Source organism: Lineus longissimus, chromosome 19, assembly GCF_910592395.1.
Source record: "Lineus longissimus chromosome 19, tnLinLong1.2, whole genome shotgun sequence".
Lineage (NCBI taxonomy): Eukaryota > Metazoa > Nemertea > Pilidiophora > Heteronemertea > Lineidae > Lineus > Lineus longissimus.
Window position 1 is genome coordinate 4,041,364 of NC_088326.1, and position 18,913 is coordinate 4,060,276.

An 18,913-nucleotide genomic window follows, 5' to 3' on the forward strand; every position below is an offset into this window, starting at 1 on the left:
TCAAAGAGGGATTGAACCAGGGACCTCGTAAGCGCTAGTCCGAGACCTGAGCCACTACACCACCGTGGCTGCTCTGCGTATTCAAAGAGGAAAGGATAAAAATGTGTTGCCTCCTCTATACCCAAACTTAGTAACTATACTAGCCTGTTTTTAGGGAGGTTGTGGTTGTAGTGGCCAGAAATACTCAGGTTGTAACACGGATTGAGCAGCTCATCTGAGTTCTACTGAGAGCTTTCGGGATAGACTGGGGTTATAAAGTGTGAAGTCGGATGACAGCTCCACCGCAGTTGATATTAGACTATAAACACTTTTACTTTTAACTTTAGTGCGAGAATCACTCTTCATAAACTCAGCCAGATTACCATGTTGACAATTTTTTGTTGTTTATTTCAGATTTGGTTGTGAATGGAGGTTCCCACGAGCCAGATGAAGAGGTTGTTGGCCATGAGGGGGAAACAATGGAAATTCTGATGACAATCACTAATAATTCAGGTAAGGAATTATTAGTCGTAGGAGGAAACTGACATTGACAGAGGTATTAGGTAAACAGAATTTTCTAATATTGAGTTGAGAGCGCGTGAGCTAACTTGGCTCATTATTGGCTCTGAAGGCAATATTTTGGTTATTGACTGTAGGAGGAAACCTATGCTGTCGAAACTAGTCTCCATTTCTATCACATGAATATACTGGGAATCAAACCCGGGACCTCTGAGGTGATACGCTGATGTTACCAATTGCGCTACTCAAACAGCCCAGCATAGGAACCAACATTCTGACGGATCCCCTTGGTTGGCATCTTCAAGATTTTTCAACAAAATTTAGAGCATTTCTTTCTGTCTTTTGAGAGTCTTGCATCATCTTTTCAGATGTGAGCATAGAGAATGCTGTGATAAGCCTTGGATGTTTCCGTGACCAAATGAACGGTATCCATGACTACGGCACGGACAATCACGTCATCTGTCTTGGATGCGATTCTGTGCATTTAGAGAAGGTAGGTGTAGGCTCATTTCGACCATGACCATCTCAGGCCAGGGCCCGGTTGTTCAAAGCCTGGTTAGTTTAGCAGCCCTTAAGTTTAGGTGACCACTACTTAACTTAGAGGATCCCTTGGGGTTCTGCTAAAACTTGGCAGTAGCCCATGGCAAAACCCTTGAGGTACCGCTAACTTAGCAGTGGCATAGCGGCCCCTAAGCCTAACCGAGCGAACTTGGCAGCCTGCTAAGATAACGGTAGCAGATAGCAGAGCTCTGAACAACTGGGCCCTGGTATTTTCACCCCATCACCAATTTGGCCCACAGCCACAGGTGTTTCAGCCTGTGACCCAAAGTGGTGTTGGCTGGCCCAAGTGCTGTCCTTAATAGAGAGGTGTCCTGATTGGAGAGGTCAAATGGAATGGAAACAACCAATTTGTGACCAAACCTATATCCTAAATTGAGAGGTTGTCCTTAATAGAGAGGTTTTCACTGTAGATGGTAAAAAACTTGATGAATATTTTATCTCTTTCAGATTGCCGTGAACGAGAGTTACAGTCATCGCTGCCTGCTGCTCTTCTGTTTGCCGGGATTATACAAACTGGACATTAAGTGTACTAGTCAGCCGATAGGTGGCGCTGCCAGTGGCCAAAAACATGAATGGAGGTGCTATACTGTGAATATTAATGTTAAGGACGAATAAATTATGTAAATTTATGTAAATATTGATTAATGGAAGTCTAATTCAGGTGTCGTGTTGTCAAAACTGTTAAAGGCGTATGCTGTTCGTTAGAAAATGAAATTTCTTATTGAATTTGACAATATCTTATTGCCTGAATATGTACCAAAAATGAATTTCAGCATTGCTGTCGTGTCGACGGATATACAAATACTATAATAACCAAGTTTCAGCAAATTCAGATGCATAATAACTGCAGTACGGCATTGTGTTTAACTGCATTTCTGTTTTCCTGGACCACCAGTAATTACGAATGGCATACCCCTTTAAAGGTACACTGGCCTGCTTGATATAGTTGATTTGCCATTGCTGCTGTACATTGTGGTGCAGTTCCGTTAAAGTAGGCCTACAGTTTCATGTGCTTGATCCTGGTCTATGCTATTAGTCTGAACAATGCTTGCAACAACTGTACAGTAACAGTGTAACTGTGATGGAAAATATCGGAGATTTCAAATTTTGAGGGTCCCCAGGAGCACAGGGGTTATCCGGATTATCAAGAGTGTTGCTTTTAAGAATCCCCCCATGCCATGTCTCGATTGAATTGGAAGTATTTGCAACATTTTGCCATATATGGGGAGGGGGGGGGGGTATTGGGTGTTGAGACTATCTGGAGTCGGTACTTATGAAATCGATTGCATAATGTTGACTGCTCAGCCTCTGAAGAAAATGCCAGATTTTTAATGCTCAGGAGACCAAACTATTCATCAGGACAGCTTTCGAACAACAATTTGGTCTTTTAAAGAAAAATGTTACTTCTTCTTCCATGGAGTGTTCCTCCTCCAAGACGGGATGAGCATTTTTATGTGCCACTATGTTTAGGTGCCAATTGGGTTTATTAGCCTAGTGATTCCGTCTTCGCCCAAGAAAGAAACATGTTCACTTAATAACTTCCAATGAAAAAATAGTTGCAGTTCATTTGTAATCCGACCGGAAGTTGGCACCTATAGCCTTAAACTATGTGGTCCTTTACTTGGAATACTTTAATACTGTATTAGAGGGGTGGGGACTCCTTCAATGAAATTAGACTCAAAGTCTTCACTTGTAAATAGTCATTTGAGTTGGTGCAAAATGTCATGTTATACTCTCTGTGTATATACTGTGCATATGCTTGTGGTTATTCAATTAAAGTGTTTTTCATATCTTTCTGACCAAAGGTACTTAGTTGAACTAAGGAATGTGACCACATCACATTTACTTAAATATAGTGGTGTTACACAATCCTTAGGGTAGGCCTGACTGGTGCTGTCAACTAAGCCAGTCAACTATGACACCAGCTGCTTAGGGTTTATGTAACTTTACTAGTTGTGATCACACTATTACATTTCTATAACTTATAAGTATACAAGATGTGAGGCAAGTACCTTTGGCTAGATCAACCTGAAAAACACTTTTAATATCAAAGTTTGAAGCTGATTTTTTTTCAGCTTTTTTCGTCTCAGTAATGAGACAACTTGTGACATGCCAGTATAATTAACCAAACTACTGGGTGTAGCAGAAAAACATTTATCATTTCATTCAAGTAACATATGCCAAAACTGTAATGAACAGCGGAGAGACTACGATTGGTACTGCAGGAGGAAACCAGACGACCTGGAGGATATTCTCTCTGCCAGTAGTTACTTCCATTAGAGGCACATGATGATATCTGAAAAGACAGATCACTGAGGATTGCTCAGTCCTCACAATACCCGCAGAAAACACACTACTGTGTTCAAAATGTTTTTAAAAACTCTTTTGATCCAACCAACCTGTGCAGATAAATAAAGTTAAAGTTAAAAGTTAAAGTTTAGGGTTTATAGTCTGATATCAACTATGATTTAGGTTATCATCCGACTTTCAGTTTAACCCCGGTCTGTCCTGAAACCTTTCAGTAGACCACAGATGAGCTGCTCAACCAGCGCTATAATCTGTGCATTTCTGACCGGTACCCATTTATACACCTGGGTCCAGAGAGGCAAGTAAGACAGAGAGACCAGCCTACAGTAGAACCTCTCTATAAAGGACACCATTGGAACTGACAAGAGCTGTCCATTAGAGAGGTGTCCTGACTGGTGAGGTCAAATTGAATGATAACAACCAATTTAGGACCAAAACTAGTGTCCTTAATGGAGAGTTTGTCCTTAATAGAGAGGTGTCAGCTAAGGGAGGTTCCACTGTATATTTATCAGGTGATGCATGTATCATTTTCCATTTATCCGTACAGTTAATTGGGGTTGATCAATTGTATGATTCTGGTATCATCTAGCACCTGTGATCTACTCCTCCAATCATTGAGTAGCAGATCCAAAATGGCCACCTGTTGCATAACAATGTAGTTAAGCCAAAATTGTACGCAGGAGTCTTCTGTGTAATTTGTTAGCAATGGATTCTGAAATTGTTGCCTCTTGTTTCTTCATAACTTATAGGAGGTGTTGTTGTAAAAATTAACAAATAAATTCAAGTCATAAAACGAATCTTCTTTTTGATGTTATACTTATTTTCTTTAATTAAGATTCAAAGAAGGAGAAAAAGCAATATGACAATTTTGCCAATCACATGTGTAATGGGTATACATGTAGATGTACATGAATAAGTGCTAGAGTGCATGTTCTGGTTGGGGACAGTTTTGGAGACCTTGTATGCCATGAACATGTTATGTACTTGCCATGGATGCCTGACTGGAATAGGTTTTGGAGTACATGTTCTTGCCCTATACTGAGGACAGTTTAAGACTACTGACACTGCAGGGATTTTTATCGCCCCAATGGCGATACTGGGCGCGTTCTACTGGTCTTGCACTGAAAAAGTTAGTTCTAATCGTGGTGACATAATGCGTGGGGTGGAAGCATGTGCTGATCACTTTATGGGTAGAAAGATCTTGGCCGGCATGAGGTGTGGATTGGTTGGTGCGGAGAGTTGCTGCAAGCTTGGCATGGAAGCCTGGGATACGTATCATATTCAAGGCCTGATGGGCCGCAGCCTGGTGTAGGTACCGACGTTATGAAATGCCTGGTGTGTCACAGCCCTTCCCTCTAATGGATGTTCCTTTTCGCTACTTGGTACGCCTTCTCCCCAATTGTGTCAGGTTCTACGTGGTGTCCCATGTCTTCTGGATGTGCCCTGCCCCTTCATAGCGCACCATGGCAGTGTTGTTACATAGTGTACCAAGTCCATAACCCTTTACTAGGCGTACTCTGTCTGAAATTTCTGCGAAATTTTGCTTGCTTTCAAAGTCCATTTTTAGGCTACTTTTACCGAATGATAACTTGTAATTTTGATGAATATTGAAAGCGTTAATAATAAACTTCACAAAAATTTCCTTCCAGCGGCCATGTTTTTGTTGTTGATGTTTTGAGAAGTGTTCAGAAAATTCGTCATATTTCTTTAATTTATCGCCATTTCGCCTACAATCATTTCGCCTACAGCCACTTCGCCTACCAAAAAATGCCATTTCGCCTACAGCCATTTCGCCTACCGTCATTTTGCCTACAGCCATTTCGCCTACAGCCATTTCGCCTACCTGCCATTTCGCCTATTTCTCAGTTCGCCTACTTGCCATTTTGCCTAGACCCATTTCGCCTACCCCCATTTCGCCTACCCACCATTTCGCCTACTCGCCATTTCGCCTACTGCCATTTCGCCTACATGCAGAAAATGCCTTTTCACATAATTCGGAATATATTTGTTTTAAATCCTCCATATTGATACCAGTATCAGTAAAAAATATAAGGTACCAGGCCTTATGCCTACAGTTGCAGAGGATTTACAAATCCACCACATCTATTTGGTATCTGTCAAAAATATATGTTTGGCCCTATGTAGGCCTACTGTAGCAGAGGATTGTATCCCATTTCCCTTTTAGAGTCCCAATCATCATACACTAATTTGTTGTTGTTGAAGCTCTAATAATTTGGTTACTGGATTAATTGGATCACTATAAACATGATAAAGTGTGTCACACAACATAAGCAAACTAACTAATTTTCTGCTAATGTATAGTGACCGTACTCCTATCTGCCAGCTAAAAATTTGCCTCAAACCACCTCTGTTTAATACAAATATCCAGAAAGTCCTACTTTCCTTCCAATTCATAAAAAAACAAAAATAGCAGTAAAAGTAGGCGAAATGGCTAGTAGGCGAAAAGACAAGTAGGCGAAATGGCTAGTACACTAGTAGTAGGCGAACTGACAAGTAGGCGAAATGGCTAGTACTAGGCGAAATAGGTAATAGGCGAAATGGTTATAGGCAAAATGGCTGTAGGCGAAATGGTTATAGGCGAAATGGCTGTAGGCGAAATGGTTATAGGCAAAATGGCTGTAGGCGAAATGGTTATAGGCGAAATGATTGTAGGCAAAATGGCTGTAGGCGAAATGATTGTAGGCGAAATGGCGATACACCATTTCTTTAACTATTAAAATTATTGATTGTTTGTTGACATATTCATAATCTTTGTATCACCCTTCACATAACAAACTTAATCTTTTATTTAAAGAATGTTTTTAAAATATCTTAATTTGCATTTGAAGTTGGTCTGTTTTTTCTTATTTAGAATTCTGAGAATTACAGACCGTTATTTTTTCAAAATCAAGGTACTAAAATTTTTTTCAAAAACCTTTTTCTGAGCATATGCGGAAACCGTTTTTAGTCTAATATCACTTTAGATTTTATGAAAATCTCCACTAATAAAAAAGTGAGAGCCAAAAAAACGAGGTCTGTAAAGTCTTTTGGTCTGTAGAATAGACCCTGCCCGACATGTCTGCTTCAAACACATATTTCTCCGACCATTGACAAAACCTTTGGGCTTATTAAACATCATTTCGATCTTTACATCTTGTGCTTCCTCTTATACTCGCTTGTCAATTCATAAGCACATTAAATCCTCCCTATACGGATAAAACGTATCATTGAATGAAATTTGAGGACCGCTTCCTCCAGTAGCAGACGATGGCTTGCGCGTCTGACGTTGTGGTCGTCGTTTAAGCATTCTGTCTTCGCCGGACGTGTTGGCTTAAAACTGTCTCTGGACACAACAGGCATGCATGTACTCATATAGGTCTCCTTTACTGAGTACATGTTCTTGCCCTATATTTTAACACAGTTTTGGAGACTACTGACGCCAAAGGCACACTCAAATAGACACTAGAGTATAGTTTTGCCACCTGAGAGCCTTCCGACACTACTATACAGGCATATACTTGAGTAGGTCTTGGAGAATGACCTTTACTGAGGACAATTCAAATACAAGTACAAAATAACCCGTGGATATTCATGCACTTGATTAGTTGCAAGAGTACATGCTCCTGCCCTATACTAAGGACAGTGTTTCCATTGACATTAATTTGTTCTTCAGTTACTACAGGTCAATATCATGAAATCCAGCACCTACTCAGTACTACTCAAGTAGCTTGTTGTGTTGAGGTGCTAGATTAGATACTATTGACCTGGCACAGTGATGACAGTTTGGGGATCTCGTGGCGTGATCCTGTTGTGTCCTCGAGTTGGTAATTCTCCTGGTTGTGACAGACACGCAAGCGATTTGAGTAGTTCTTGAGTAGGTGCTAGAGTTCATGATATTGACCTGCAGTAAGGACATTTGAGGGAGCAGATGGTGTGATCCTGTTGTGTCCTTCAGCTTGTAATTATCCCTAGTTGTGACAGACACAACAGTACAAGCTACTTGAGGAGTACTTGTGTAGAACTTGAGTACGTGCTAGAGTTCATGATATTGACCTGCAGGGAAGTCATTTTGGGGATCACGTGGCGTGATCTTGTTGTGTCCATCAGCTGGTAATTGTCCCTAGTTGTGACAGACAGGCAAGGTACTCGAGCAGTATCTGGGAAGGACAGCAACTAGAGTAGTATTTGGGTAGGATTTGAGTAGGTGCTAGAGTTCATGATATTGTCCTGCAGTGAGGACATTTTGGGAAGTGCATGGTGTAATCCTTTGGTTCCTCCAGTTGGTGATTATCCTTGGTTGTGACATACAGGCAAGGTACTCGAGCAGTATCTGGGAAGGACAGCAACTAGAGTAGTACTTGGGTAGGACTTGAGAAGGTGCTGGAGTTCATGATATTGACCTGCAGTGAGGACATTTTGGGAAGTGCAAGGCGTGATCTTGTTGTGTCCTCCAGTTGGTAATTGTCCCTGGTTGTGACAGATAGCAGTATCTGGGAAGGACAGCAACTTGAGTAGTACTTGGGTAGGACTTGAGTAGGTGCTAGAGTTCATGATGTCACGAGGACATTTTGGGGCGTATCTGGCCAGTTTTGGCTACGATTGAATGGAAACAACCAATCTGGGACCAAAACTAGCGTCCTTAATAGAGAGGGCGTCTTTATAAGAGAGGTGACCAGATAGGGAGGCTTCACTGTACCAAGGACCTTTGAGTTTTATAAAAGAATATGCGCAAGACTTTGTATAATTGATTTTCATTATTTAATTCACATGTTTCAGGTAAATATCACAAGCGGCACAGCTAGAGGTTAAGAAACTGGAAAAATAACAAGATTACCACCACGACAAGGGGTCCCCCTCATTCTATCCAATGAAATGGCCAGGGCCATTGTGCTCACCTCATGTGGAGGAAAGATGGATAAAGAGCATGGTCTTGTGTCATGTAGTGTTAGGTTTGATGTAGGTCCAAGCAATTACAATTTCCCCAAAATGGCCAATTTACAGTACATTCGACCTCTGTGACCTTGAAAAGTAGGTCAAATCAAAGAAGACCCGGGTGACACATTGAATGGTTGTTAGAATTAGATGTACCTATGATATAAAATTGGTGCCAATCGGGCAAGTCATTACTAGGAATAATGGCATTTTGAAGAATTTAGGATTTGGCCCCCTCCCTGGAGGCCAAACGGCAAATCAGATCGCACCAAACTTCGGTACCTGAGATCACCTGACCAAGGGGTACATGTGTACTTAATTTGTGATCAATAGTCATTGCAGTTAAGAAATGTGCCATAGTTACGGCCCGACGGCGAATTTACGCCATTTGACCTCTGCGACCTTGACAAGAAGGTCAAATTAAAAACCTGTGTGACATATACTGTATGGTGGTTAGATGTACCCATGATATCAAATTGGTGGCAATCGGGCAAGAAGTTAAGGAATAATCACATTTTTAAGGTTTTTGGATTTTGCCCCCTGGTGGTCAAGTGGTGAATCATATTGGACCAAACTTCGGTCCCTGAGATCACCTGACTAAGGGGTAAATGTGTACCAAATTTGGTATCAATAGTCATTGCAGTTTAGAAACGTGCCATCGTTACATCCTAACGGCCAATTTACACCATTTGACCTCTGTGACCTTGAAAAGGAGGTCAAATCAAAAACCCGGAGGATATATGATGCACCTTTGCTAGAAGTACCTACCATATTTTTTAAAAAATTTCCCGACTACTATTAAGGGAGATATTGCATATTTTCACTTTTAACGTTTGGCCCCCTGGTGGCCAAACCATGAAACGAATCGGACCGAAACTTGGTCTCCATGGTGTCATTACATAAGGGTACATGTGTACCAAGTTTCAACTCAATAGCTCTAACAGTTACGAAACGTGCCCTGCTAACGGACGACGGACGACGACGACGACGACGACGACGACGACGACGACGACGACGACGACGACGGACGACGGACGCCACGGTATGGGATAAGCTCACCTCTGCTAAGAGGTGAGCTAAAAATGTGAAAGGGCAAGTTTCAAAAAGTGAATTCTGTCCAACACCAGTAGTCACCGGTAGTGACCACTTTTGAAAAACGCCACACTCATAATCATATAGCAGCAGAGCTGAGGGTGTAGTCTTAAAGGGACAATATAGGCAGCAGCTGGACAGGCAAGATAAAGTTACTTGAAGTCGCCAATAGGGGTCTCTCACAACTCACAGTACGTCAAAATGATTCACAAAGAATATATTTAGTGCTGAGTCTGACATGACCCTGGGCCCTTACTGTGTATATTAGTCACCTGAAGATGGCCAAATTGACCCCTCTGCTCCTGCCTATAGTCCCCCTTTAAGCTAGATTTAATTCCACTTTCATCTTTGAATCTTTTATGATGCCTGAGGTATTCATAGAAGAAAACAAAAATTTTATACCAATAATATTGTTTGAAGAAAACTCGACTAATCAGCTTTTCTATATGAGGCCACACCAATTTAATACCTTGATTAGATGTCCCGCAAACAAATCTATTCCCAAATTAGAAAAAAAAAAATCATGACTTCCATCAGACAGCAGCAAAAGTCACCAGCCCACAATGAAATGTACAGAATAGCACTCACCAAGTATTAAATTGGTGTGGCCTTGCATGAAGAGTAGAGTATATTGTTGTGCCAATGATGAGTGCAGGGAAACCAATTTACTTGGTTTGGCCTATGAATTCTTAAGCTAAAACCCAAGACATTCTTGGATGCACTATTCCACAGAATTACCTCATACATGATAAGTATTGTTGCCTTTACTACAGTACATATTATTCAGTACATATCATAAATGTCAAAACATGCTTAGCCTTAGTTAAATCTATCCTCACACATTACTTAGAATTTAAACTCGAGATGATGAGATACTGTGAACTTGTAAGGTTAATTCATCTGCCATCAAAGTATCAGAACAGTTAACCTTTGTGTTCAATTTTAGCAATTACCTTGCGCCATGTCAAGGAGACCATTCAATTGTTTAATAGACGCAAATGTCGAAGACCTTTTACAGCATTGAAGATACTGTATATCATGTAGCTCTATAAAACGTTGGCCAGACAGAAACAGCTGCTTCTGACTGTAGCACATGTACATCTAAATTATCACATAACATTGCTGAACACTCAATGTGTTGGTGCCAAGAATTTTGAATTAAGACTAAGAATTTGGAGATCCTATGCCATACTAGGGTGTCATCATGGGTACTCACGCTTATTAGAGGGGTTTTAGGACCTCGTTAAGATACCATCTTTATATTTGCCTATCATAAACTACTAAATCGGTCAAACGTTTTGAAGCATTTATTTGGTGGCAAAACAAGGTGGCAAAATCAACTTAAGCCATAGCCGATTCATCTTGTAAAGCCACCTTTTGTCAGAATTTGGTACCTCGTGCTGGATTAGATGTTGTAGTATGGCTACCACATTCTTAATCTTGATTACTTCTTGGTCACACAAATGGCACCTATATCAAAGACTTTAATTACACTTATATACAATTTCACAAACATCGCAAATGAGTCAATCAATGTTGCCTGACAACTCAAACAATTCGAAGCCATATTTACGGAACTCTCATACCTTCGCTACCGCCTTATCTTTCGTCAGGTGGCCAGTACAGGTCATTCAAGTTTACATGTTAGACCGCGTTAAGAGTCACAAGTCTGTGTTGATTCTACAAATCCCCCGCCCCCCCATCCAGACACACAAATGAAAACAACTTCATTATCTTTCAAGCATCCATTCAATCTGAGCCTCAGCAGAATGTCCGTATTTAGTCTGCGTCGAATCATGTTCCGACCTTTTCCGGTATTCCGTTACTCTGCATACTCTCTTGTGAAGCACCCTGGGAGTTGACGTTCGCCTGTAATTGTTTGCAACGCACGTCGAAGACTTCTGTGATGGCTGACCGGAAACAGTGGAAGTTGTAGTCTATGATGCCTGGGGAAGACAAAGAGAGGAATTAGGACTGGTTTCACATTTGGTCTCACATCTTTCTGGAAATTTGGATTAGTCTGGAAAATGTTCTAAATGATGCGTTTAGATTTGTTTATCAGTAACGATTGCTGTATATGTATCCAAATTTTGGTCAGCAGACTGTCTGACATGTTCATGGATTGTGAGCCAACCTCCAAATGAGGGAGAATCAAGACCTTCATTTTGTCAATATGACCCCCCCCCACGCATCTTAACTCTGCCTGTTGTTGGGGCACATAAACATCTGGGAATTGGCATCCATTGGTGTCATTTTAAAGCCTGGTATCTTTTACATACCATGTTAAAATCTCATCTAGCTAAAATGCACGGCTTAGAAAATATTCGCCAATGAACGAAACTATGTTGAGACACTGACAGCAATGCCAAATTTTGAAGAAATCTCCAGGTCTGAAAGGATTGACAAGCCATGCTTGTCTACCATGAGGTGGGAGGGTACAAGGTACATGTTGACACTGTCTACCATGAAGTGGGAGGGTACAAGGTACATGTTGACACTGTCTACCATGAGGTGGGAGGGTACAAGGTACATATTGACACTAGCATAGATAGAGGATTGAGAAAATTCTCCTTACCTTGTCTGTCAAAGCTATCTTCCCTCAGAATACAAACAAGGGCGAGGTATTTGTTTACCTCTCGTAGATAGAGTATGGTGGCGTTGTTCATCTTGATGATCGATGATGACTGGTTGTCAAATGCGCTTCCCTCCGCGTTCTCATCTCGACTGCTGCTGGAACAGAGAGGTAGCTACTACATCATATTCAAGAAACAACAAGAATCTAAAGAAAAAATCCTATATATCTGAACCAATTCAATCCATTGGTGTAGTAAAGAAATGTTTATTGTATGAGTGTATACATGTAACAGAGGAACGCCCACAAGGTCCAGCAGGGGTTTGAACCCAGGACCTCTGGATTACAAGGCAATCACTCTACTGTCTGAGCTAAAGGAAAATTTCTTCTAGGCTCTAGGATAGGCTAGAAGGAATTTCCCTTTATTACATAATCCCCCATCCGAAAGCTGGACTTTCTAATATACAAAGGGCTAACTTATAATCCAAAGAATAAGCGAGCATCAATATAATTTATCAGTACCCTTCTAAATATTGGGCCCTGAATGTAATAGAGGAAAGACACCATCGTCCAGCAGGGGTTTGAACCCAGGACCTCTGGTTTACAAGGCCATCACTCTACCAACTGAGCTAAAGGGAAAATTCCTCTAGCGTGGGCTAGTATGAATAATCCCACCATCACATACACTTGCGCCCAGGATTGTCGATAAAAATATATGAGGCCATCTCAAATGGAGTCATAATCTTTATTTCATGCTGAGAAATAAAACCCGATTCAAAAGTGATTAGGCCACGTTGAGATATCAAGCGGCACTAACAGGTAACAGCAGCAATACACACTTACCCGTATATACACGAGACATCTATGACGACGTCAATCATGTCGCAGCACAACTCGTACGACTGCATATCAACCGGTGAACTGTCCGTGGCAATGTAGATCTTACTGACGACGTCGAAGAGGAACGCCTTTTCTATACCTGAATTCTGAGACGGAGAAGACACAAATCAACATCATCACCACCATCATCATTATAACCGGCGTCATAACCGTATTGGGTTTTTGCCAGGGGTATGGAACCCACTACTGTCCACCTCTGTGGGATCTTTTACTTGCCCCGGCATAGACACTCAGGTGTTAGAGATGATGGCTTTTAATCTTATCGGACAAACCCTCAATAATTTCTCACATATTGGGCCTCAAACTTGTCGTGAAAAGCCAGGAATTTTAGCTCCTTGAAAACTTTGCTGGTACTGTGATGAAAATTGGTAGTAAATTGCATTTCGGAGCACTCCTTGAAATGTCAAAAGGATTGGAATACTTACTGAAATAAATATGTTGAGGAGATTTTCCAGGGTTGGTAATTGTGGTATGAGTTTTTGTACGACTTTGCTGAAGGCTTCAAATATTGAGTGATCATATATACTTGTAAGATGGAAACTGAAAAAGAAGAAGACTTCTATATTTGATATAAAAAGATTGATTTGCTTATGATTTTGTGATTTTGCACAGCAGTTCAAAAGGACAGTGACATTTACTAAATATGAAGCTGAAACTATAAATTCAAAGCTGCTGTATCTTTTAAAGGGAGGTTTTGCAAAGACGGCCACTCGTACCTTAAATGTAAACTTTCTAATCCAGCATCCGATAGATCATCGCCCGCCCTCTGGTGAATGTCCCGCTGCGTCTCGATCTTATGATCGTCTGATAAGCCATCGACTTTGTGTATGAAAACCTCGAATTTGATGCTGGGGTTGACCTTGAAGGCCCGCGATACTGTCATGTGTAACTTGGATAACGCTTCCATGTAGTCATCCTGAAATGGGAAGGGAATACGAAGTAAGTTCAGTCATCGAGCGGCAGATTCCGGGGGGGGGGGGGACATCCCTTTTTTGCATGGAGAGCAACAAGTTTAAGGATTAGGAACTCAACGCCACCAGCATTCTGTCCATTTTAAGTCTCTTGTTTTTCAATTTTATGATAGGACATCTGAATGACTTGCCCAAAGCGTCAAGTAATCATTATTTCCTTCAATTTTGTATATGTGACCCGCTCTACCAAAACTAGGCGCTTGTCGCATCTGAACTTGACAGGTTGATACGGACTTGTTGTTCATTTCCCTATTGTAGACCTTTTGTGAAATGTGACCAAATCAGTTTGTAATAGATTTCACAAAAGGTCTACAATAGGGAAATGAACAACAAGTCCGTATCAACCTGTCGAGTTCAGATGCGACAAGCGCCTAGCTTTGGTAGAGCGAGTCACATATAAGCAACGGTGAGAATGACCAAAGACTAGTTTTTATTGATTCTTGGTAAGGACAAACCTGAGCGTCGACCACAAATATAAGAGCACCACACCCACTGAAGATCATCTCAAAATCAAACGTCTGGTCAAAGAAGTCTATCTGGCCGGGGAAGTCCCATATTTGAAACTGTACAAATGAGCTATTCGAGATATCTGAAATGAAGTCAAGAGATTTAGTAACGATATATAGATTAAGTAACACCAGGAATTCAACAAAAAAAGTAGAGAAATTCTTTTGGTTTGGTTTGGCAACTGAACAGATTCAGGCAGCATTTATGATTGGACAAGTCTTCTGTCCGGTTCTTGATTAAGTTGGGGCACAAGTTGAACCAGAGGGCACCAGGCTACGCTCCACACAAGGCACCAGGCTGCTGAACAAAGTCTACTTCAACCTCAAAACATTTCTTTTGACCTCAATAATGCTTACAGTCTATCAACGGCTATTTCTAAAGTGGATTTAGGATTGCCACTGCTTTTTTGAAGCATAATCTTTATATCGGAGTTCTTCAGCAATGAGCTGAGTTAAAGCCCTACAGTCTTTTTCTAAAAAGTCTGATTACCGCCTGGTCAGGATTATCTACCTACCATCTTTGACTATTTTATTTGTACTTTCTAAGAATAACGTCTCGTTCGGTGACATTTTATGAAACACAACTTTCTGAATCGATGATTTACCACTCCTGAAAATATAACATTTAATTTTAAGATCAAAACGATAATTTACCAATTTACTGCCCTTACTCTGTATATCAGTCACCTGAAGATGGCCAAATTAGCCCCTCTGCTCCTGCCTATATTCCCCCATAAAGGACAGCCTCGGGACTGACAAGTGCTGTCCTTAATAGAGAGGTGTCCTTATTAGACAGGTCAAATCAGAAGGAAATGCCCAATTAGGGACCAAAATTAGTGTCCTTAATAGAGAGGGTGTCCTTAATAGAGAGGTTGTCCTTAATAGAGAGGATGTCCTTAATAGAGGGGGTGTCCTTAATAGAGAGGGTGTCCTCAACAGAGAGGGTGTCCTCAACGGAGAGGTTGTCCTTAATAGAGAGGGTATCTTAAATAGAGAGGTGTCCACTAAGGGAGGTTCTACTGTACTGCCAAATAGTGCCAGGGCAAGTTCCGACCAGAAAATGCCAACTTTTGGTACTGACTACACGGCTCACTACACATACCTCCTTAATCCCATCAATAGAATCCTCGGTTTGTTTTCCGGTGACGTGGCGCTTGCCATGTCGTGTTCGGCATCGTCGGGACCGTACCCATAATCCTTTGGGAACGAGCCAACCACGTAGCTGCTTCCATAACCGTCCTCCTCTTCATAGGACTGAAAAGACGCAAAAACTGAGAGTAAAATATAAAGTTTCGGATCTTCTCATTTGGTATCCAGAGTTCTCCAATGAATTTTCCATGATCGAGCAGGGTGGAAAAGGCAGGCCTTTATTGAAAACATTGTTGGGGATTTTAAGAGAATTTTAAGAGAGGTGGCAGTGAGATTATAAGAGGGGTGCTCCTATAGAAATCCATCACAACATTAGAATTTCAAGGCCTACGTCGTTCGTTAAAAATTTGGAATTTGTAATTGAATTGAAAAATGTCCAATTGTGAAAATACATGCTAAAAATAAATTTCAACATTGCCATTGTGTAGACTGATAGTGATATACAAATACGAAGAATATCAAGTTTAAACGAATTTGTATTCACAATAACTGCACTACGGCATTGTGTATTAGTGGATTTCTATTTAACTGGACCACAAGTAATTACGAACGGCGTACCCCTTTAAGAGGGGGGACAGAATGGTGTTAGTTACCCAACATTATAACAAATTTGTGGCAAACGTCATGGCAAGTCACTGTTTTAGTATTTACCTCATGTGCCGTGCCCATAAGGTCATGTGACCATCCCGCACCCTGGATACCTAACGACGACCGGAAATGACCTGCTTTGATACGACGTCCAATATTCAAAATGTGATTAGTGGCAGACTGCATATTTCGAGACCCAAGTCAACTGAGTATCATTAGAATCCAAATTAAAAAGAATCGACAAGTATTCTGAACTCGATTAAGAAAAAGATCAACAAAACAAACACAAATGTCGGGTATTCAAAGCGACAATTCAATCAGGACTAAAAAATAATGTGCTCCTTAATTGACCAAATCATCAACAGACAGAGACCGGAATATGAACTCGAACATTGCCTTTGGAAAAGTAATATTACAATGTGCAAAGGTCCCATGACCTGGGAAGGCTTAAAAATCAACTGTTATGAAATAATGCATAAAATTATCCAATTGGTAATCAGTCAGCCCATTCATGTGCTTGGCAATTTGCCCATTGGTGAATGATGGTCAACTGTCATTTCTAACCATAACCAATTTGTGACCCGCTCTACCAAAACTGGGCGCTTGTCGCATCTGAACTTGACAGGTTGATACGGACTTGTTGTTCATTTCCCTATTGTAGACCTTTTGTGAAATGTGACCAAATCAGTTTGTAATAGATTTCACAAAAGGTCTACAATAGGGAAATGAACAACAAGTCCGTATCAACCTGTCGAGTTCAGATGTGACAAGCACCTAGTTTTGGTAGAGCGAGTCACATTTATGCCAATATGCACCAACTCAAATTACTTTTTAAAATAAAGCAGGGATAATTGTACTGTTTCTGTCTACTGACCCAGTTAAGACAGTTAAAAATTTGTCAAGCATCCATCAAAGGCCTAATTGTACACCATTTGAAATATGTACTTGAACTAGAAAATTTCCTATAGCGTAAATACTCACTGAAAATAAAATGTCAACATACCATACCCATTACCGCTTTGTAGACAGACATAAAAATACTACCAATTTTTAGCGATGTTGATGTATGATTTGTGGTCTGTCAGATTTGCAAGCTGGATACTACGCAGATAGGGAATAATCTATGCATGACGTCAGAATGATGTCATATATAAACAAAGATATCAATCATGCATTGCAATTTGCATGCAATGTATACATGAGATTTAGTTCAGATGATTGCATCGACCTTTTCGAAGAAGTTGTTTGGGCGCTGACCAGTCATGCGTTTCATCTGGAACAAAGAGTCACTGTGGCTAAGGGCATTGTCCAAAATCGGCTTAGGCCTCAGACTGATGTGTTCCGAGTGTGTGCATTTGATTTGGTTTGTCTTTGATTTGTCTTCTTCGAAAATTCGTCTTCACAATAGCAAAGGGCAAGCAAACTATGAACGTTGACAAGGCTGCATGCACTTACCCAGCTACTGGCAAGATGGGTACTACTAATAGAAGACACATACTCGTTTAAAGGAAGTTAGGAACATGTTACACATCCCAACTATTCCAACATAGACCACTGTCACATCTTTGCGACAAAGATGAATCAGGACCAAAAAAAAACAAATGCGCACACTCGGACCGAGAAGGCCCAACTCCCTAAGCAGACTTCCATAGGCATAAGTCACTGTGACCCTTTCTCCCAGGTGAAACGTATGACTGGTCAGCGCCCAAATAAACGTCTACAAAAAGTTCGACTGATTTAAATAACCACGTCATCGCAAGATTGTGGCTGTGCATTACTAAATTCATGATATCAATTATCACCACTTTTTTAATTGGGAATTAACGTCATGATATTACACACGATCTGGGGATGCAATAGTGCGCAACATTACAGTATAAACATATTCTCTTCACCTCCATGATGAGATGAATGACATGATCATGAGATATTGTACATTCTGACATTTCGCAATGCATTGGCCATTGTAGTGTACTGCAGTGCATGTCCACTTTTCTGGATGCAAAACTGCAGACGAAACGCCTTGTTCAAGCAATCGTTAGCGCGGTTTACCAGCCGGCACAGACATATTTAGGTAGATAATTCAATATATGTATATAGTTTTACAGTTCTGCCATTTTAAATGGTCAGATTTTCAGTAAGTTTGCTTTATTTAGCATTTTATTACCATGTTCGAAGTGCTCATTTTCGATAGAAGTCATGTGATATTTGGTAGGCAATTTTTATCCCCCAACATCGGTATAATGACTATTTATACCATAGGCCGTTAGAGGCGCCACGAGCACCCATAAACGTCATCATGACATCATTACACAACCGTATCTGATAATAGGGGGCGACACCATACGGTCCCGAGTTTACCACTGCTGTGGGGCTAAATTACTAGTATCCTCCTTGAAGATTTTAAACGGAGGGACATTTTATAATTGTATTTTGGACCAGTGTTTACAGGGGCGTACATGTATTTAGCTTTTTTTTGCCGGGTAGGCCTACCGAGGAGGCAATATGTTGTCAAGGTCCTTGGTGGTGGTGGTGGGGGGGGGGGGGGGGCTAGTATGTCGTCATAACTTGCACGAAAACCGCGTTATTTGGGGTCTTGTGGGGGTACCTGCACCCCACTTGTTACAGCCCTGCATGGCTTGATCATGGGTTCGATGACGATTTTGTAGCTTTAAAAAGAATAAAGAACAACAATTTAAATGGACATCTGGAGTATATATTATTGGAACGGCATTTGAGTTATTTCAGAAACTTGCCCTCCTATCATCATTAAGGTGACAACTATATGATCAACCGCAGCCCCCACCCCCACCCCACCACCTTCCCCTTTGTTCCTA

The 18,913-nt window shown here is 41.0% G+C and overlaps 2 protein-coding genes across 5 annotated transcripts in view; one reads left to right on the forward strand and one right to left on the reverse strand.

Moving 5' to 3' along the window:
- The window catches only part of LOC135502877 (trafficking protein particle complex subunit 9-like), a 28,559-nt gene extending 24,396 nt beyond the window's left edge, over positions 1 to 4,163 (forward strand). For all 3 annotated transcript variants that reach the window (XM_064796041.1, XM_064796043.1, XM_064796042.1), the window contains 3 exons: positions 394 to 492; positions 867 to 991; positions 1,507 to 4,163. In XM_064796041.1, coding sequence (XP_064652111.1) covers positions 394 to 492; positions 867 to 991; positions 1,507 to 1,674 — 392 coding nt within the window. In that variant the 3' untranslated portion in view covers positions 1,675 to 4,163. The remainder of the gene's footprint in view (positions 1 to 393; positions 493 to 866; positions 992 to 1,506) is intronic.
- A 4,499-nt stretch (positions 4,164 to 8,662) lies between these two features.
- On the reverse strand, positions 8,663 to 18,323 carry LOC135503053 (ras-related GTP-binding protein C-like). Of its 2 annotated transcripts, none has more exons than XM_064796338.1 (9): positions 18,244 to 18,323; positions 15,442 to 15,593; positions 14,855 to 14,949; positions 14,289 to 14,422; positions 13,579 to 13,778; positions 13,288 to 13,402; positions 12,806 to 12,948; positions 11,966 to 12,120; positions 8,663 to 11,336 (listed from the first exon to the last, which is right to left on the reverse strand). In XM_064796338.1, the coding sequence occupies exons 1-9, from the start codon at positions 18,259 to 18,261 to the stop codon at positions 11,185 to 11,187; spliced, it is 1,164 nt and encodes a 387-aa protein (XP_064652408.1). In that variant the 5' UTR covers positions 18,262 to 18,323; the 3' UTR covers positions 8,663 to 11,184. The 2 variants fall into 2 exon arrangements, with proteins under 2 accessions (XP_064652408.1, XP_064652409.1); XM_064796339.1 differs by having other exon boundaries at positions 8,665 to 11,336; positions 11,966 to 12,117.
- Between the last annotated feature and the right edge of the window lie 590 nt (positions 18,324 to 18,913).